The sequence below is a fragment of the Cynocephalus volans genome, chromosome 6, assembly GCF_027409185.1.
Source record: "Cynocephalus volans isolate mCynVol1 chromosome 6, mCynVol1.pri, whole genome shotgun sequence".
Lineage (NCBI taxonomy): Eukaryota > Metazoa > Chordata > Mammalia > Dermoptera > Cynocephalidae > Cynocephalus > Cynocephalus volans.
Genome location: NC_084465.1, coordinates 51,359,633 through 51,382,033, shown reverse-complemented (window position 1 = coordinate 51,382,033; position 22,401 = coordinate 51,359,633). Strand labels below are relative to the sequence as shown.

The following is a 22,401-nucleotide window of genomic DNA, read 5'->3' as shown; positions in this document are numbered from 1 at the left end:
AATGGGAAGTTGGAATTGTTGGAGTTGTTGGTGCTTCAGAAAATGACTCTGGATTGTGAGGTTCTAATCATGCTGCCCATTTTACCAGTGGTTTGGGTCAGAGGTGGAGACTTAGAGATATTGGTTCTCTGTGCAAATCCCCACATTATTCACTATGAGGCATTAAAGGCAGCTGTTAAATTTGAAGTATTAACAGAGAGATGTAACAAATTCATTTATTACTATTCATGAGCCTCAAAGTGGAGACGGAATGGGACCTGAAACAACCAAGATTTGATAATGGAGAATGCCTGGTGTGACCTCACTAGGAGACAGGAGGATCACATTGGAAGCAAGAGGATTCTGGAATAAAATGAGATTAAATCTGATTCTGAGAAAGAGCCCAAGTTGTTCTCTGGTTTAAGTTTTAGAAGCTAGTTAGGAATTTTATTGGTTGATTTTTATATTCAATATCATCCCTAGGGATATATTTGGAAATAAAGCTCTGGAACACATTGAAATAGAAAATAATCTACCATCCAAAAGTCAGTCAGTTGGAGTTGCTAATATCTCTCAAGGCCAAAAGTGAAGTGCATTTTTGAAAGTTTAAGGTTAAGATTTGCCCAATCTCTGTATCCAAGTTCACGGAAGCAGAGTTGATCCACGATAGAACAAACAATTAGACACTTCCTCTTCTACCAATTTCTTACTTGATAGTTACTCTAATAACTTGACTTTGAACTATACTTCTGTTCAACAGATAATGTTCAGAAGATTTTAAAAAGTATATTTTACAGTAGTCAAATATATGACAATCCTGTCATACACATATTTGAACATATATGTTTATTACATCAATATCTGGATAAAATTTTTTTTATAAAACTTTCCTGCTAGTCCTAATATTCCCTCCTTTTTCTAAAGTAAACAAGATTTACTGTAATCTGAGGCCTCCTGAGTCTTAAGCCTAAATTGGCTCTGACCTAATGCTTGGTTATTTGGGAAAGAAATTAAAATTTAGGCAGCTCAGTTTTTTCATTTATTAATCATTCTCTCCTCTGGAGCCTACGCCCTGGATCAATTCATGTCTGTTTCTGAGAAATCTGAACAAGTCTCCCGCTCTGGCAAATAGAAATGACTCTGCAATGAGACTCTACTTGCCTAAATTCTGTAAACCTGTGATCTCATCTGCCTTTTAAATATTTTAAGATAAGATTTTTAGAGTTAATTTTCTTCTAAAGATTTACTGACATACGGATTACAAGTATGGCAGTTGTATCCAGTCAGCCAAACAGCCCAAAAGATCAGCCAATGTTAACCTTCAATCTAACAATCAGAAAACCAAACTTCTTGCCATAAATGTGTGTAATTATAGACACACCAATAGATGAACTGACCTTAGCTGGGGGGAAAAATGGTAAAGCTAAAACATCTCTGAGAATGGTTTTTGTCATTCATATACTCAAGGTTGCTGGAATTAAAACTTGTTTTATAAATAGTCTTTGGCAAATTAATAATATCACAAAAGATGAGGCAGACATTACGTTTGCTTCCTTTAAAAAGTCAAGGTCTACTCAAGCTTGCATGCTTAATTAGTTCCTTGACAAAGACATTTGTACTAAGAATTATATTTCCATTTAAACACTAAATAAAGTATTTTTTAGGTAGACAACAAAATATCAAAAAATTTAAAGCAAGAAAATATTTTAGGCCATCTTGACCTCAGATACAAATATAAATTACATCTATATGACATGTATCAGATATATAGTAGTTTATATATATGACTGTCATATATAAGATAGATGTTTATACTAGTTATGTATATGACATATATAAGATATATCATTATCTGGTATGATATATCAGATCAATGGTCAATATGCCCACTGCATAGTAGAGAATTTGACTTTGGCCTTTTCATTATCTGACCCTCTCTGTACTCCCTACACAAGTTACAACCTCATGTTGCCCATTTCCTCTCCATCCCAAACTTTCCAGTGGGCCTTGTGCCTAAGCATCAGGAAAAATCTTTATGTGGAAGCATGTAAAAAACCTAGGGAAGGTTATAGTGCCTACATTTAAAAAGAAAATGGATTAAGAGAATGAAAAGACAAGACACAGACTGGGAGAAAATATTTGCAAAATACACATTTGACAAAGGACAGTTATCCAAAATTTACAAGGAACTCTTAAAACTCAACAGTAAGAAAACAACCCAATTGAGAAATGGGTCAAAGACCATAACAGACACCTCACCAAAAAGATGTAAGTATATGAGAAGATGCTCCACATCATATGCCATCAGAGAAATGTAAATTAAAACAACAATGAGATACCACCACACAACTATTAGAACAGCTAAAACCAGAACACTGGCAACACCAAATGCTAGAAAGGATGTGGAACAATAAAAGAAACTCTCCTTCATTGCTGATGAGAATGTAAAATGGTACAGCCACTTTGGAAGACACTTTTGTACTTTCTTACAAATCTATATACACTCTTACGATACAATCTGACCGTCATTCTCCGTGGTATCTACCCAAAATAGTTAAAAGCTTATGTCCACACAAAAACCTGCACATAGATGTTTAAAGCAGCTTTATTCATAATTGCCGAAACCTGGGAGCAACCAAGACGTCCTTCAGTAGATGAATGGACAAATAAACTGTGGTGCATCCAGACAATGGAATATCATTCAGCACTAAACAGAAATGAGCTATCAAGCCATGGAAAGACACGGAGGAAACATAAATGCATATTACTAAGTGAAAGAAGACCATCTGAAAAGGCTACATACTGCACTGTATGATTCTAACTATATGACATTCAGGAAAAGGCAAAACTATAGAGATAATAAAAAGACCACTGCTTCCCAGGGGTGGGGAGGAGGGATGAATAGACAGAGCACAGAGAATTTTCAGGGGCATGAAACTACTCAGTGGTGACAAATAGTGCCCCATGTGAGGACTTCTGGCTCCACGGATTGGAGACCAACCTGCCAAGCCCTGGATAAGAAAAGGATGTCCGTCATTTATATTTACTCATCCCTGTAAGGGACCACTCATCCCAGTATGGGAGACTCACCCCAGTAAAGGAGGTCACAGGCAGTTCTCGGTTAGAGGTCCATGCCTACAGCAGGTCAAGTTAGGTCTTTTCAACCCCAAAGGTATTTTTCCCTTTTTTTTTTTTTTACTTTTAAAATATGGATAATTCATTAACAAAAGGGGAGACTCAGCATACATTACAACTCCAGTGTTTCCTTAAAGCAGCTCACTGTAAAGTAACTGAACGGCAGCTTGTAAAACTGCTAGTGGATATTAAACAACCATGTCCTTCATACCTCAAGGAAGGGAGCCTTAACATAAGAAGTTGGGAACAAATTGGTCACTGGTTAATTATGCAATGGGTCTCATTAAAGCTTCTCACCTAATAACTTGGAATCTATGTCAAGTCGCTCTGAGACCTATTCAAGACCGTAACAAAAACCTAAGACATGTTTATGTCACCAAAAAAGGATAAAATTTAATCTTTGCCAGTGACTGAAAAAACTTTTAAATTGGACAATCTAAAGTAAGAGAAGTTAATATTTCTTTGCAATGTTGGTTTTGTTTGAGCATGTTTTTCTTTCTTATCTGCACAATGCTTCTCTTCTCTTTAAAAGCAGTGGTTCTTTTCTTAACTGCATGTGCTACTCTTTTCTGTCAAAGACTCTGGGGTTTTATGAAGAAAAGCAGCCATGGCACCAACCAGACCCCTTTTGGGTCTACTGCTCTTCTCCTGAAAACCTCAATAGTCAAATGGCTTTCATTAGCTCAGCCCTTAAGCTCAGTAGCCCATTTGAGAAACAAAAACAAGACTAAAATCTACCTGTTTAACTAGATGGTCTTAAATTTTCTGGCATCCAGCTGGTTATCTTAAACAGACTTCTAAATTTTCTTCTAGGCTTATCTATGTATTTCTTCACAAAATCCTCTGGTAAAGTTCCATGCCATTTTTTTTAAAAAAAGAAACCGTTCTCTGCATCTTCTTGAAAAGGTTTGCATACTTTGCTTTACAATGTAAATTTGTTACCTTGCTTTCTTTAAAACAGGGTGAAGCCTCACTGATAAGCTCTAACTTTCTTTAGAAACACAATCTAAACCTAACTGTCCTTTCATACTAGTAAACAAAACCTATAAGATCCTTATTTGTTCTTGTTTCTTCTGTCTGTATATATATGTATGTAAGCTGTATGTTATGTCTACATGTTCATGTCTGTATGTGTGTTTGTATTGTCTGCATGGTACCAAATTGACTTATGATTAATGCATGCTCATTAAATGAATAAGTATACTTTTCAAGTTCACATGCCTTTAATTTTCTAAATTGTTGATAAAATAGATGTGTTTTCAAAATTTGATTTAAACCTTTTGCCTAAATTTGTTTTTTGGTCAACACATTTTGTGGTATGTTTGATACTTGTTTAATTTGCTTGAGGACTAAATGCTGTAAGAAAACTGGTTTCTGGGCTTCTCCCAAAGCCCTACGCATGCCTTGTTGTTAGCTTGTGTTTAGTTTTAAGCCTCTAAATTCTGGACACTAAACAGAGAGCCATGGTGAGATCAGAGGACATAATATGTCCACAGCACATGGGCCACCAGCTGCAGGACAAAACCCAATAAGGTCACCTCCTTATCTCAGCTCTGCCTCCTGGCCACACTGGGAGAAACAATATCTTTTAGACTTTATCTTTGTGAATGCTGCCCTCTGCCTCTCTGGATTCCACTTGGCCCTAAATGCCACGTGGATACTTGGGACTCAGGATGGCTAGTGAAAGGGGACCTATGCACAATATCTCACAGGCCCTAGTTAACATCTGATAAGGGTGTAGATTTATACACTAAGTTTTTGGCTAGAAAACCATAAATATTTATTTGGTAAAAACAGCTGAGATTCAAACAGGGCTTTGTGCAATTTGCTCTGACAAATGGATGCCTATTTACTAACCTGAATGCATAAAAATGTTCTTATCAGCACACATTATTGCCTGGGTTTACTAAATAGGATTACATTTGTCTTTTCCAGAGGTTTTTTAAGTTGTGCATGATAATTTCTTGTGCTCTCTCCCTTTGAAATCCTTTGTCACTTTGGTTTTATTTTTTATAGTAACTTGTGATCTTATTCAACTAAGTGTTTTAAGCCTTTGTTATTTGACAAACTTTCCAAAACCAAATTCTGAAAGCTCAACCTTTTGACTTAAATTAACTTTGATGAGTTACAAGGGCCCTGGAGATTCTCAAAGGATTTATAACAGATGTATCAAAACTAATTGGCTTATTCGATAAATTAGTCTATATGGGAAAGCATTGTCAGTACTGATTGTTATAAATACGTGTTCCCAAATCTTGTAAGGTTCTTGGAAATCTGTGTCTAGATATAAATGCTACTGGTCATAATCTTGATTCAATTATAATTTTAAAATGTTATGTCTTCAAATATTTCATGAAAAAAACTCTGATAAGTACAGTTTTCTGACAAACTTTGAGTTCATACCTTTAAACTAAATTTACAAAATTCTAATGAAGAGACTGATGGGTTTATAAAATTACTCACCAAGGTCAAAACAACAAAAGTTAATTAATGAACTGATTAAAAATAGTTATGGGTTTTTACAATTTCCTTATTTTAAAATACTGCTGGTTTTGTTTTCCAGATTTAAGAAAACTCTCTTTCTTAAGCTCTCTATAACTGACAACAGTTTGGTAAAATATCATTTAGAACAGAAATTAAAGCATTTGTTTTCTCTTTATTTGATCCCTCCAAATTTAATAACTTTAAGTATCTTTATGATTATTATGACAGTGTGCCTACTTTCATAACTTCAATAAAAATTAACTCTCTCTCTTTATAACAGGACATAATTTAAAACTTTGGTTATAACATAGCATGTCTCTTTTAAATTGCTGACCCCTCTTCATGTTGCCATAATTTGGCCTAACTGCTGTTTCGTCTTGCTGCTTCATCTTTCCCCCCAACGTGGGACATGACAACCTGGGAATCAGCCTTCCCAGCACTGAGGGATCTATACAAAGAAAAGTAAAAACTTTTCAATCAAAATATTGATCAACAATGCTTTTATGAGGAGTGCTTTTATCGTAAAGGGGGAAATAATATCTTGTCTACAAAAGCAGTTCTCTAAATTTTCTCAGCCTTAACAAGGTTGTTTGTAACTTGGATGAGACATCCTGTTCTTAAACAAAAGATTTATAATTGATAAAAAAAATTTTACAAAGACTAGATGTTTTAGAAACAGTAGTGTCCTGGACGGGTGAACACTAACAAACTCTATGGACTCAAAATCAACTATTATATGGAACAGAACCCCATTCTGGAGTTTCAACAACTGGTAATTATGCCCCAATTCACAGCACCAGGAATGATGCCGATGCAACCGCCCGGAGAGATGATAACATCATCAGTCCCCACCTGGAATAAATTAAAAGGACTTGCCATGCTAAATGATACTAACTTTGCTTTAACAAAATGCTTTTGTCTTAACTGTGAAACTTGATCCATAGCTCTTGCTTTTTCTTTTAGTTAAATAAATAAAACAGGGGAGATGTAGAGTATACCAACATTTATAAAGCAAATGTATTTCACAGGGCCTAGTTTCCAAAGCCCTGTAGTTTCAGGTATAACCTAACTTTTAAAAATTACACATAGAAATGTTAAGCTTGCAAAAGACAGGAAACTTTCCACAGGCTAAAGTCTCTGTTGTAGATAAGAATTGTAACACAGCAAAATTGCTGGCTTCAAGGACAAATGACCGTGGTGCAATTAAACCTAATGACTGTTGCCATGACAATTATCTTACCGTTCTTTTTGTAACCATCTGTGTTCCTTTTCTGTAATTTTCTGGCCTGGAGAATAAATACTGAGAGAGGACCCCAGTTCAGTTGTTAATTTTCCAAGGAATCCCTCTCTCTTGAGGGTTCATGGAAATTAACCCCTTTGGGGCTTCTCACTGCTCAGAAGAAATGGGCTTTGAGTAATCCTTTTTGCATCTCTGTCACCCTGGGGGAGAGGTGACACAGCACAATATTATAATGGTAGATATGTGTCATTATAAATTTGTCCAAATTCATAGAGGGTAAAACACCGAGTGAACCCTAATGTAAACTGTGGACTTTGAGTGATAATGATGTGTCAGTGTAGGTTCATCAGTTACAACAAATGTACCACTCTGGTGTGGGATGTTGATAATTGGGGAGGACATGCATATATGGGGACAAGAGGTCTGTGGGAAATCTCTGTCCCTTCTGTTCAATTTTACTGACAGCCTAAAATTATTCTAAAAAACAGTTTATTAAAAAGAAGAAAAAGAAGATAGGCCTCAAATCAATATCCACCTTAAGAAACTAGAAAAAGAAGGACAAACCAAACCCAAAGCAACCAGAATAACAAAGGTTGGAGTAGATATGAACAAAATAGAGAATAGAAAAACAGTAGAGAGAATCAGTGAAAATAAAGTTGTTTGAGCCATGTTCATAGTAGCATTATTCACAATAGCTGAAAGGTAGAAGCAATCTTAATGTCTATTGATGGAAGAATGGATAAACAAAACATGATATACACATACAATAGAACATTATTCACCCTTAAAACATTCTGACACATGCTACAATGTGGCTGAACCTTGAAGACATTATGCTAAGTGAAATAAGCCAGTCACAAAAGGACAATTATTGTATGATTCCACTCATAGGAGGTACCCAGAGTCATCAAATTCATAGGGACAAAAAGTAAAATGGTGGTTGCCAGGGTCTAGGAAAAGAAGGGAAACGGGAAGTTGGTGCTTAATGGGCAAGTATCAGTTTTGGAAAATGAAAAAGTTCAGCAGATGGATGGTGATGATGGTTGCACAACCACCTGAATGTACTTGATGGCACAGACCTGTACACTTAAAAGTAGTTAAAATGGTAATTTTTATGTTTTATCTATTTTACCACAATAAAAAAAAAAAGAACAAAATTTGGTTGTTTGAAACAATCAACAAAATTAACAACCCTTTATCCAGACTGATTAAGAAAACAAGAAATGATGGTGGGTACATTAGTACTGGCTTTATGGAAATAAAAGGGTTATAAGAGAATATTATGAACAATTGTTCCCCAGAAAAATAGATAACTCACATGGAATTCCTGGAAACATACAAATTACCAAAACCAACTTAAGAAGAAACAGAAAAATCTAAACAGATCTATAATAAGCAAAGATATTAAATCAACAATCAAAAAACCTCTATCAAAGAAAAGCCTAGGACCAGATGGCTTCACTGGAAAATTCTACCAAACATTTAAAAAAAAATTAACACCAATCCTTCTCAAGCTGTTCCATGAAGCCAGTATTACCCTGATAAGAAAGCCAGACAAAGAAATCACAAAAAAGGAAAACTGCAGACTAATATTTCTTTAAATATTATAAATATAAATAATATAATGCAAAATATAAATATAAATGCAAAAATCCTCAGCAAAATATTAGCAAATAGAATCCAGCAACATGTTAAAAGGATTATATGACATGAACAAGTTATCTCAGGGTTGCAAGGGTGGTTCAACATACAAAAATCAATACAATACATATCATATTCATAGAATGAAGGGGAAAAAAATCCATCTCAGTTGATGCAGAAGAAGCATTTGACAAAATCCAACACCTTTTTTATGATTAAAAACACTCAACAAAGTAGGAATATAAGGGAACCTCCTCAACCCAATCAAGGGCATTTTTTAAAAAGCCCACAGCTAACACCTTACTTAAGGGTGAAATACTAAAAACTTTCCTCCTGAGGTTAGGAACGAGACAGGAATGTCTGCTGTCACCACTTACAGTCAACACTGAAGTTCTAGCATGAGCAATTAGGTAAGAAAAAGAAATAAAAGGCAGAATGGTTTGGGGGTTTTTTTTGGGAAGCTGATAAAAATGTTCTAGAATTAGATGATGGTGATGGTTGCACAATATTGTGAATGTACTAAAAACGACTGAATACTACTCTTTAAAATGGTTAAAATGGTGAATTTTATGTTATATGAATTTATCTCAATTAGATAAACTAAAAACTTCTAGAGACACACGCCCTGAAATTCCTCAGAAACTCATTCTGCATTTCAATTATCATTGCTATTATGAAAATCTTAGGTTAAACCTAAAACTTGAATGTTGCATCTGTAGTCTATTTTCTTTCTTCAAAAAATGTAGATTTATTTAATAGTACATTTTCTATGTATATTTCATATGTTATGTATATGTATGTGTATATATGTACATACATATAGAGAGAGAGGGAGAGACAGAAATAGAGAGACAGAGAGAGAGTTTGGGTGGCTAACACATTATGATTTATAATGATTATATTAACTTTTTACTACTACAAAGCAAGAAATTGGTTCAAAATGGAAGACTAAGCACATGTTCAGCTGGCCAAATTCTAAGAAGTAAGTTCTTTTTTCAAAAATTTATAACGTGCCTGGAAGACACAGCAGGAATGGTCTTGGTGGATCAGAAATTAATAGCTCCTAAAAATCCAAAGGCAGATATGACTAGATTGGATGATGAATATACAAGAGATGGCTGCTGAAAAGTTAGAACAGCATTATATTCCCATATAGAGTGTATCCCAGAAATTAAAAGATATAACAACATTAACATTATTCTCATTACAAATATAAAAAGAAAGGAGTCAAAACCAGACGATATTGCTTCATATCCCTGCTACTTTTCAACACTGCAAAGGAGGTCCTAAGCAATGTAATAAAATGGGGGTAAAAAAGGTGAAAATGGAGATGAATGTAAATAAAACTGTCTATATTCCCAGATGATAATAGTCTATCTGAAAAACCCGAGATAATCAACTGACAAACTGTTAAAACCAAGCACAGCATTTAAAATGTGGTCAGATACAATAACATCATACAAAAAAACTATAGCTTTCTACAGCACCAGCAATATATCAATCAGAATTATGCCACTTGTATAATTTCTTTTTTCAATTAAAAAATTTAAGATATGGTTAAAACTCCTTGTGTACCTCTTTCCCATTTCATTAAATTCTCTCCACCTACTTACATAACTGCTACCTCACATTTGGAGTTTTCATTCCCGTGCATACTTTTTACGTTACTCTGTGTGTGTGTGTGTCCTTAAAATATATATATTACTGAAATTATTTCAAAACAAAAAGTAAAGTATATATTTTATTTAGCACCTTGAAAAACTGTATATAGAAATGGTATTAGATTATATATATATATATCATTCTGCAACTTCATTTACCCATTAATATCGCTTGACTTATCCAAGTCAATATCTACACATGTATATAGCACACTTTCTCATTATCTGGAATCAGTATAAATGTATTCTTTTTTGAAATATATTGTTTCTCTCATTTCCAGAAGTATATATGGTAAGTAAAAAATGCATCTCAAAGGAGACATAGGTTAAAGACAAATATCACAATGAAAGTACAAAGTAGTCTGGAAAAAATTGGAAATAAACACAATGTTCATCAATGGGGAAAAGGTTCAATAAACTATAGTAGTACATCTATAATATGGAAAATACTTTTACAACAGTATTTAAAAAGAATTTAGAAGATCTATATGTACATGGAAAGATTTCCAAGACTTAAAAGAAAATATAAAAGAACATGATCCCTTTCAAGTTAAAAATTTTAATTGTGTATTTTTAATCAGACATATATAAATGTATGTTAGAAGAACAGTTGGAAAACTGATACCATTGGGTGCCTTTGAGTAAGTGAATGGGTTTGAGGGAGATGAAAGGAGACACTTTTGCTGTCTCATTAGATTTTTTTTAAATGAAAATATGTTCTTGTGTTGTATTTTTTTAGTAGATAACTTGATGATACATAGATAGACAAATGCCAGACAAAATAAAAGTGGTCACGAAGAATGGACAAAGGACCAACTCCCAGGATGTACCATCCAGTAAGAGTTGACCACATTATAAGCTTTTTAAATGGTCGTAATTGGCATCCTTATGAGCTAAGACAGTTGCTGAAGTTTCCATTTTTTTTATACTTTTCTTTATATTTGTCTAATTAGAATACAAGAAAGCAAGACAGATAGTTGTAATAAACATACTTACTGACAGATCTCAAAGTTTTTGGTCGGAGAAGACAACCATGAAAATTCAAACTCAGCACATTTAGGCGCCACCTTTGCAAAGTAGACACTACATATTTATCTGTAAGCACATTTTTCGCTGTGGAAAAATCAATCTAAAAAGGATAAACAAAAGATATTAAGAAGTTTCAGGTAAAAATTTTAAATATTTTAAAAGCTCTTTATCACATCATTTTCAAATAGAAAAAAAAAAGACTGAAATGTTAGAGTGGTCTATTTAGTAGGAAAAATTAGTCTAAAAAGGATAAATAAAAGACATTAAAAAATAAAAAGATGTTTCATATAAAAATTTTAAATATGTTATAAGCTCTTATCACATCATTTCCAATAGAAAAAAAAAAGACTGGCATGTTAGAGTGTTCTAGTTAGTAGGTTTACAAATTTCATTATAAAATAAGGAACACACACACATACACATATTTCTATTTGTTTCCAAAAATGTCAGCACCACACTCAGCCAGTGAGCTAACCGGCCATCCGTTGTTTCCAAAAATGATTTAAGTCGGCTGATAAAAAATATAGCACACTTAAGACAAAAAATGTAAATGCAAAATGGCTTCTTAACATATGAGATAATGTGCAGTCTCTCTTGTGAGATATCAGATATCAAAAAGTATAGAGAGCTAAGAAAATTTTGGAGCAAAACTTCATACCATAACTTCATACACTTTTGTGACCAGAAATTAATCCAAACTTTACTGTAACAATTCTACTTCTAGGAATTTATCTTGCAGATATAATCATAGATGTGTCCAAAAAAAAGAGAGAGAGAAATATGATATTCACTACAGGATTTTAATAGGAAAGATAGGAAAGAACCCAAATACCCTTCAGTAGTTCAGGAGGAGACTGCTTAAGTAAATTGAGGGACTTCCATACAACACAACACCGGACAGAAGCTGAATTCATGGCAAAAACAAAAACAAAACAAACCCCCACACAACTCCAAAAGAGGAAAACTAAAGCAAAACAGACCAAATATGCTGCTGTCTGATTGGCTGATTCAATTCAGGGACGAAATGCACAACATCTAGAGGAGTTAATTAACTCGAATCTTTCACGAATATTTCTCCTCAATGCCAAGCTTTTTATGAGAGCTGGTCTCAGAGTTCAAGATTATGTTATTTTAAAAGAACCTGGAGAGCAGAACTTCTATGCTGCCAGTTAGGGGAAAAGCAAATAACAGACCTGGCATTCACTTATAAAGATTTAGTAACTAAGAGCATACACTGTGTAGTTAGGCGGATCAGAGTCTGAATTCCATCCCAGCCACTTAACAACCCGGGCATTTACTTAACTAAGCCTTAGTTTTTTCATCTGTAAAATGGGAAAAGTAACAGTGCCTAACACAGGAGGACGCAGGGATAAATAGAGAAAATGCAAGTGCAGTGCTTAGTTCAGCATCTGGCGAACAGGCAGCACTCAAAAACATTAGCTACTGTTATTAGTTCAAAAAACATAACAAAGCAGCACAAAATATAGAGTAAAGAAATTTTAAAAATCAAGTTTGGAATAGGACTAAAATACACAACACATAAACAAAGCCTGTTGGATGTTCCTAATGCCTTTGCATGTGTGCAGACACACATACACTCTGGCATTTTCTAGTTTGGACTCCTAAGCTGACATTTCTGTACTATGGTTGCCCTAATACTACTTTTATACTATTTTTGTAACTTGAAACATGGTTGTGTTTCTCATTCCACATAGACATTGGGGAGAGGACTCAGCCAACAATAAAAAGCAAACATATACTGTCCCCCAGTGACTTTTATTATCGGTGTCTTGGGTGATGCTTTAATCTCAGCAGCTATGGTCATTTACGCCATCAATCAACGTTCGGTGGCAACATTGTCTCTGCTGTATGAAGTCCAGTCAACAGCTGACTTCACCAACCCCTCCTTATCGGTAATGATTGGAGGACTGATGATATCACGTGTTCACTGACCTGTGAATAGGTGGACTGGAGCCATTCTGCAGAAACTAAAACTCGCTCAAAGAAACTAAGAGGAGCTGACAAGGTGCCAGGGACTCTAGCTCCGTAAGTCAATTAAATATCTTTCCATCCCATCAGAGCACCATCCTATTATCCTACTCTCATTCGCTACACTAACAGCAAGAAAAGAATTGATTCCATCTAACTGAACCCATCTTAGCTAACAAATTAGGTAATCCTGCCTTAAGTATATTTTTAGTTTAAGGCAGTGATTCTCAGACTTTAGCCTGCATCAGAATCATCTGTACAGATTGTTAAAAACAGGTTACTAATTTGCTACCCGCAAAGCTTCTGACTCAGCAGGTCTGGTGTGAAGCCTGACAGTTTGCATTTCCAACAAGTTCCCGGAGTGCTGATGCTGCTGGTCCCAAACCATGCTTTGAGAACCACTGGTTTAAAGTAATAAATCTTTTATTTATTTGATAGATGTTTGGGAATGTTACTTTTTCCTCTGGAAAACCCATAAAGAAGTAAAAAAAAAAAGGAATCTAAATGGTCTGGAGGAGAAAGAATATGTACAATAGTACGATCAGGACAGATCCTGCAGAAGCCTGGCAGGAGTTAAAAAAAAGCCAGCACTTCTGCTTGGAGACCTTACTGGGTAAAGACGTAGCAAATATGAGCATATGGCAGTGAACAACAGAGCCATGATAGGAAATTAGGTTTGTTCTCAGTAAATTCCTTTCCACAATTGTATGCTGCCCTGCATCTTATTTCTGCCTTTATGAGGGTACTTCAAAAAGTCTTTGGAAAAATGGAATTAAAATAATAGGAATCCTTCTATGAATTTTTTGAAGACCCCTTATATTTGTGAATGTTCAAGTGTGGCACAATTATACCAAACCTTTTAGCCCGAAGAATAGCTTTGTTCAGAATGCAATGAGAAATAGGATGTACACAAACTTGACTTTTAGCTGAAAATATTATCAATATTATGATATCAATGTTATTTTTATCAATCAGCCCTGGCTACTCAGAGCTCATGTAAAGCCCTGCTCTCATCAATTTTATATACCATCAGCCAGGTAAACTAAGGTCATCCTTTATATTTGGAGAACTACCCCCTCCTAATTATGCATTATGAAAAGGCCATTAAAAACCACATACTCTGAACTGTCTTTCCCACAGTCAAGGACTTAACACATAGCCTGTGCCCATGAAAAGGAAACAGGCACACATTAATAATGAAACCAGGATAGGGTACAAACTACTCAAGACAATGGGGCTTTGTTTCAATCCAAAAATAATATTCCACTTATAGCTACCATTTAAATTTTAAATACTAATAATAGACTTGAAATAGCATTATTACCTTTATTTCTCCCTCCAGGATTGTGCCTGGACAAAAGAAAAACAAATGTACTTGTTGCTAGTGGTTACAGACAGGGTAGCAAGGAAGAAGGTGGTCCCTACTACAGTTGGCTCTACAGAAGTCCATTATTTTTTAAGAACTAGAATAAAGACATAGTTCAGTTAGCATCTACTTACAGCATTCCACAATAAGCTTATTTGTGTCATCGACATCCAGGCATGACTAACTTGACTACATACTATCACATCTCTTAAAGTGAGGTAGGAGAAAACCTAAACACAAGGAAAAGAAATACACAATTTTGAAAACTATGAAAACTTTGATGTAACTCTTCTGTGTGTGTGTGTGTGTGTGTGTGTGTGTGTGTGTGTGTGTGTGTGTGTTAGTAATGGTAACGTAATTCATACATATTGTCATAGCAGGAGTTTAAAAGCTATAATTTTATCTGGAAATATGAATTTTATCTAATTTGAACTTATCTGCTGATGACTTTCTTGTAATGTGATCCTTTTAATTGATCGTTGCAGAAGAATGGAGAAAAATAAGTACATTTGTTTTATTTTCTGAATGAAGATGGAACTCTGCTAGAAAACTAGTGACTTCCCTAAATAGTAGCTGATATATAGAAGGTGTTCAATAATTGTTTGCTGAACTGAACTGGATTTCTTTCTAGAATTATGGGATTCTTGGGAAAGATCATTAAGCCCACCTTGGCTTCTATTTCTGGAAAAATGGTAGACTAGAAAATCAGGAAACCCTTTTGATACAAATATCAGTAAATGCTAAAACAAACACTTTTTAAAAAACATAACTCAGTTTTCAAGAAAGTAAAGGAAATCTCCAGGGCCCCAATCCTTGTAATCTCAGACTGGTAATAAGGTGTTCATGCTATAGTTGCTTGGGATGCAGGAGCAGTAAGGATAGTTGCTGCTTTTCATAACAGGTTCAGATTTTACTGTACATGCAGGGACAGAAGAAAGTCACCAGGCTTGTACAAAGCTGGTAGTTGTAACTAGGTCAGAGAAAGACAGAGAGAGAGAGAAGAGATCTAGGATTATAAAAGAGAGAGCCAGGAAAAAAATTACCTATTGGCAAAAGAAAAACTAAGGTACTAGCTTGAGATGAAAAAACAAAACAAAACAAAAAAAACTCCCAAAGAATCTGTAACCAAAGACCAGCTCTCATGTGTGTTAGAATTTTAATTTTAATTATTTGTGGAATCCAATTTAAATTTATTACTTTTGTGACTGGATTTGATATATTAATATGCAAAGAGATTCTAAGATGGTAATAACTCTGAGACATCTGGCAGAAATAAATACCTTTCTCTCTAAAAAGACACATGCTCAAGGCAGGCCTTACAGGATTCCCAAAGATTAAGCCTCAACAAAATGGGCTCCCAATCAAAAACTGAAAAACATGTAAGAAAAATAAATCCAATAAGAATCAGCAAAAATAAAAACAATAACTTTATTAATAAAATTGTCAGATAATGATTATAAAAACTTTAAAGCAATGAGAAACAAAAATAAAAATAAAACTCTTGAGAAAGATGTTGTCAAAAGAGGACTGTGTAGATTTGTGAAAGGACCAAAACAAATTCATGGGAATTAAAAATATAATTATTGAAATTAAAAGTTTAATAGATGAGTTAAATAGCAGATGAAACAGCTGAAAAGAGAATCAGCAAACTGGAATATGTATCTGAAGAAATTACAGAGGACAAGGTGTAGAGAAGATAAAGAGATGAAAAATATAAAGTTAAGAGACACATTACATAACATGAAAAGGTCCAACATACATCTCTATAGACTTTCCAATAGGGAATGGAGAGAATAGAATCAAAGCGAAATTCAAAAATACCACAGATTAAAATGTTCCAGAACTGATGAACGGCAACAATTCTCAGATTCAAGAAGCATGAGACATTCCAAGCAGGAAAATGAAAATACCAACAGCATTACAGTAAAACTGCAAAAGGCCAGAAGCAAAGGAAAATCTTAAATTCAACCAGAGACAGATTACCTACCAAAAAAAAGTCATTTAGACAGCAACAACATAAAGCAGAAGTCAGCAGAAAATAACTATCAATGTCAGATACTATATACAAGTAAATTACAACTCAAGAATGAGTATTAAGTAAAGACACTTTAAGACAAAGATTGAGTTTGCTTCCAACAGATTCTTCACAAAGGATCTTCTAAAGAACACTGAAATCAGAAGAAAGGAGTGACATGTAAATAATAATGATTGGCACAGAATCTAATAATTATGCAGGGAAAGCTACTAACTTTATAACAAAAGAGTATAATGATGATGACTAATGTGGGGGATACAAAAAGAAGGTGGAACAAAAACAGTAGATAATAATAATACTCTAAGACTTAAGAGAATAATCAGAGTTAAAATGTTCTAAATTCCAGTTATAATTCAGGAAGAAAATACAGATATTAACTTACTTTAGGTAAGTTTACGTTAGGTTTTACCTAAAAAGGTTAACCTTACTTTAGGTTTTATTAACAAATTCACATGTTAAAAATATTTGAGTGACCAGTGAAATAGTAGAAACAGAATGTATATCTTCTAAAACATGAAAATAGGAAAAAGAGGGTAGATTTAAAAATTCAATAAATAGATCCAGCATTCGATCTCTGCACTAGCCAACTGCCAAAAGAGCCAAAAACGATTAAAAATTAAAATTTGAGTGAGAAATAAAAATAAAAATACTCAATAAGTAAAGGCAGATAAGGAGGAAAAAGAAGCATATAAAAGGAGAATAAATAGTATATAGTTAAATGAGAAAAACAAATCCAAGTATGTCAACAGTCACAATAAATTAAACAAATTTCACTGATCAGAAGACAAAATTATCCTTAATAATGCTTTTTGCTTTAATGTTTTCTCCTGATATTAACATAACTATCAGCTTTCTTTTTTAGTTTTATTTTTAAATGACAAATAATAATTGTATATATTTATGGGGTACGACATCACATTTTGTATGTTTACAATGTGGAATAATTACATCAGGCTAATTAACAAATCCATCACCTGACATACCATTTTTTGTGGAGAAAACTTTTAAAATCTACTCTGCCAAGCACAAAAAGATAAATGCCGCATGATCTCACTTATATTTGAAATCTAAAAAAGTCAAACTCAAAGAAATGAGAGTAAAATGATAGTTATCAGCTTTTCATTCATTTGTGTTCATTTTGTTTAGTTTTGTATTTTAGGTGGATTTTTAAAGCTTATCTGATAAAGAGGGTAACTACATAATAATTAAAGGAAACAATTCAAACAATTCACAAGAGATATATAACAATCCTAAATATGTAAGCATCTAATAACATAGCCACAAAGTTATAAGGAGAAATCGGCAAATCCACAATCATGATGAAAGATAATATCAAAACTATCTTAATAGTTAATACATCAATGTGAGGAAATCTTTCTTTTCTCAGTACTCCTCTAAAGAGCCCTATGACTCTAGGGACATGGAAATCTATATAATATAAAGACAGAGAATGTTTAGCGTTCACTTATTCCTAGAAACATTTTACTTTCCACAAACCATCAAGATTAGATCTGCAGCCATGTGTCTAGTTAATTGCCCTGATACAAAATAACAAAATATCTCTTCTCTCCAAGAAGGTCAAATGATTACAGCCTGGACCAGTAAGTTCCCAAGGTGCCCAGAAGATCCCTAGTAATTGACATTTCAAGGAGAAGTCAACCCTAGAACTTTGGAGACATCTTTAGGTCATAAAAGCTGGAGATATTAGGGCTTTTCTGGTCCTCAGAGAGGTGTATTACAAGGAGTTCTGCCTCATTGGGTCAACCTACGTAATCCAGGATAATTTCCACATCTCAAGGTCCTTAACTTAATCACATCTGAAAAGACTTTTTTGTAATGTAGAGTAACATATTCACAGATTCTGAGGATTATGACATGGACATCTTTGGACCATTAAGGTTCTGTCTACCATACTATCTAAGGGAATGGTAAATACTAAATTTGAGAGAGCAGTTACTTCTTAGAGAGGAAAGAGAATGCAATCAAGGAGGCTTTAATTTTATTTATTATGCTTTATTTCTTAACTGGGTGGTGAGTACCCAGATGTTCATTATATTATATTTTTGGCATGCCTGAAATATTTTATTCCAATAACCTCACTTTGAATAAAATACCTAGAAATAAATTTAAGGAGGTTAAATACTACAAAACATTGCCAAAAGAAATTAAAGACCTGAATGAATGGAAAGACATCTCATGTTTATGAATTGAAGGACATAATAATAATAACAATACAAGGAATCAAATCAGAATTTTAAATCTGCCCATAAACAAATACCAAACAAACTCAGGTCCAGAGAGTTTTACAAGACTATTTGATAAGTGAAAGAATCTACTCTGACTAGTTTAGCTACATTACACTGCCTTGGGAGATCTGAGATAAGTCAGTAATCACATCTACCTGTCCTAGAAAATGTTAACATAAGACCATTTTTCTTAGTAGCAGTCGTAATGGTGCTAGAAAGCCATAAAATAACCTAGAATACTTCCTATTACCCTTATCCTAGATCCCTGCATGTAGGATGTAATGTAGTAACAATTCCAAATCTATATGTCATGTACAACCAATAGAAAGCCTGATGAAGTAATGGGGGGGCTGTCTTTCTCTCTCTCCTTTGACCCTCCTCCCTTCTTGTGATTTTAAAATGTTCAGCTCTGCTGGCCCTCTTCAGAACACATTTTCAGGGCTATTGATTTGTGTGTCTCCCCAGTTGCAATCATCATATTGGCTCAGTAAATTCTTGCTATATGTATTTGGTCTCAGTTTCTTTTTAGGTCAACATATTCTATCAAATATCCAAGGAATAGATAATATAACAATAAGAATGCAAAGATGTCACTACTTCCCAAAGTGTGTTCTATAGATTCAATGCAATCCCTATCGAAATTTCAGTGGCTCTTTTTGCAGAAATAGAAAGGCTAACCCTCAAATTCATATGGAATTGCAAGGAGTCCCAAATAGTCAAAACAATTTTGAAAAAGAACCAAGTCAGAGGGCTCACATTTCCCAACTTCAAAACTTAGTACAAAGCTACAGTAATCAAAACTTTAAGGTACATGATAGACATATAGAACAATGAAGTAGAATTTAGAGTCCAGAAATAAACCTATACATGTATGGCCAACTGATTTTCAACAGGGTGCAAAAACTATTCAATGGGGGAAAGAACAGTCTCTTCAACAAATAGTGTTGGGCCAACTGAATATCCAAAAGTAAAAGAATTAATTTAGACCCCCTATCTCACACCAAATGAAAAAATTAACTTAAATGGATCAGTGATCTAAATATAAGAGCTAAAACCATAAAACTCTTAGAAGAAAGTGTAGGCATAAATCTTCATGACCTTGGGTTTAGCAAAGATTTCTTAGATATGACACCAAAAGCAAAGGGAAAAAATTAGATTACATCAAAATGAAAAATTTTTGTGCATCAAAAGGACATTGTAAGGAAAGCAAAAGCTTTACTTTTTGTCTATATGTACTGCAGAGGGAAAGAAATGTGCCACCAATTAAGTCAGTCATTGAAATGGTAAAAAAAAAAAAAAAAAAAAAAAAGCCTTGGAGAGCTATTACAGTGGATAACATGGCCTGGAAACTGTATTTGTAGTTGTGTACCTGTACTGTATTTTTAGGTAAAAGCAACCTAGAAAAGTGAAGTGACAGCACAGAAAAAGCAGTAAAACTGGAGGGCCAAATTTCTGAGTGTGCAGGAGATAGAACAAATGATTTATTTAAGAGTTGCACGAGAACAACTTAGAGAATGAGTGAGACAGGAAGCAAAAACCTCAGGGCAGCAAACTGGAATGCAAGTAGTTGAGACACAAAGTCCCCAAAGAGAGTGCCTCCAAGTCCCCTCAACACATAGGCAGTGGACAGAAGAACTAAGAGCACAGCTGCTCATGGTAGACGTGGCCTTTATTCCAAAGTCACCTGCACTTCTTGGAAGGTTACTATACTAGTTTCCTGGGGCTGCCATAACAAATTACCATAAACTTGGTGGCTTAAACAAACAGAAATTTATTCTCTCAGTTCTTGAAACTAGAAGTCTGAAATAGAGGTGCTGGGAGGGCAGTGCCCCTTCTGAAGGCCTTGGGGGAGGATCCTTCCTTGCCTCTTCCTAGCTGCCAGTGGCTGCTGGCAATCCTTGGCATTCCTTGGCTTGTAGCTACATCACTCTAGTTTTTGCCTCTGTCATCACGTGGACTTCCTCCCTCCTGTGTGCATCTTTGTGTCTGTCACTCTGCTTTCTCTTATAAAGACACCAGTCATTGGATTTAGGGCACATTCTAATCCACTATGATCTCATCTTAACTAAGTACTTCTGCAAAACTCCTATTTCCAAATACAGTCACATTCTGAAGCTCTGGGTGGACATGAATGGGGGGGGTGGGGGGGAATACTATTCAACTCACCACAATTACCTAACTTCTCATCTGCAAAATGAGGGTCTTTGATGAGATAATCTCTAAAGTCTTCTTCCATACCTAAAATTTCAATTACTTTTGTGATTCATAGCCAGATAGTTAAAACTAGACTACCAATTATATTGCCATTGTGTGATTTTTTTAATGTTAAGTTTAAAGGGCTTATTTTTTCCATATTGTATGATTAAGTTATTCTCAGCTATTAATTCTAACAGGATATTAATTATAAAAACAACAGCAACAAAAAATCCTTATCTAAATGGATCCTACCATTGTCTTGTTGTTAAATTCTTGCACAAATGGAAACAGATTTTTATCTGTAAGGTATACGTGCATTCTTGTCTATACCATAGAGAAGACAGGGGCTGTTAGAATATAATGCCTTTTCCTACATGTGGGGAGTTACTAATTTATTCACTAGTTCACCTAACACCTACTTGTTAAGTACCTACTTTACAACACTCATACCTCATTAATTCCATAGAATATTGCCCAGAAATATTTAAAAGGCAAGTGTTCTACATTTCAATGTGGAATAAACTGTTGTAAAGAGTTTAAATGTGATTATCATAAACCTATCTGCTAGGTAATGGTGACATTGTTGTATAGTATATATTCAGAATTTTAAAACATTCATATGCAATGACATTCAGAAAATCTAAAAAATAATTCCACATGGAACGTGGGCTATTGCCAACATGGCAACTTGAGAAGAACATCAGGGCAGGGGAGTGTGGATTCCTAATTCAATTCCACAGATAATCACCACGTGGTTATTCTGTGCAAGACATGCTAACCACCCCCACAACTGACAAGATGTGGCACAGAAGAAAAAGGGGAAATTTCAAGAAAACTGTATACCACTGAAAGTCTGTATGAGTTATGAAATACAGGGCTACTCAAAAGTTTATTCAATCTATATCAGCACCTACTATGTGCCAGTGGACTTTGGACCTTCAGGAGAATGAAAAGCATCTAGAGGTCCACGAACAAATAATGAAGGGGAGAAAAGGGAATGAAAGCCCGTATCATGAGGGAAACAGAGGGATGCAGCAACGAGAACAGAAGATGAGAGAAGAACGCCTGCACCTCTGGTAGGGGAGAACAAGAAAAAAAGAATCCACAAGTTCAAGGAAGCCCGCTCTTCCCTGCAGGAGTTGTTGTGGGACCTGGTGGTATGTGGTCCCAGTTAGGGATACAGAGGCAGCTGCAAGAAAAGTCCTCCGAGAGTCTGAGACTTTTCAAGCCTCCTGCTCACTCCCCACGCCTTTTGACTCACGTGGAGAAGGGTGAAACTCTTGGAAGAGACCAGGGATGCATCTTGGAATAGGGACATGATGAACTGTTGGCAACACACTGAAGCACCAAGAGCACATCAGATATTCTCATTTTTACCTTAAATGACTGAACTAGGGTCA

General features: G+C 34.7%; 1 protein-coding gene across 1 annotated transcript in view; it reads right to left on the bottom strand.

Annotated features, from left to right (window-relative positions):
• Positions 1 to 22,401, bottom strand: part of FBXL13 (F-box and leucine rich repeat protein 13) — a 242,872-nt gene that overhangs the window by 153,661 nt on the left and 66,810 nt on the right. The window contains exons 8-9 of the mRNA XM_063101040.1: positions 14,659 to 14,754; positions 11,137 to 11,269 (exon numbers count right to left, since the gene is read on the bottom strand). Of these exons, the coding sequence (XP_062957110.1) occupies positions 11,137 to 11,269; positions 14,659 to 14,754 (229 nt within the window). The remainder of the gene's footprint in view (positions 1 to 11,136; positions 11,270 to 14,658; positions 14,755 to 22,401) is intronic.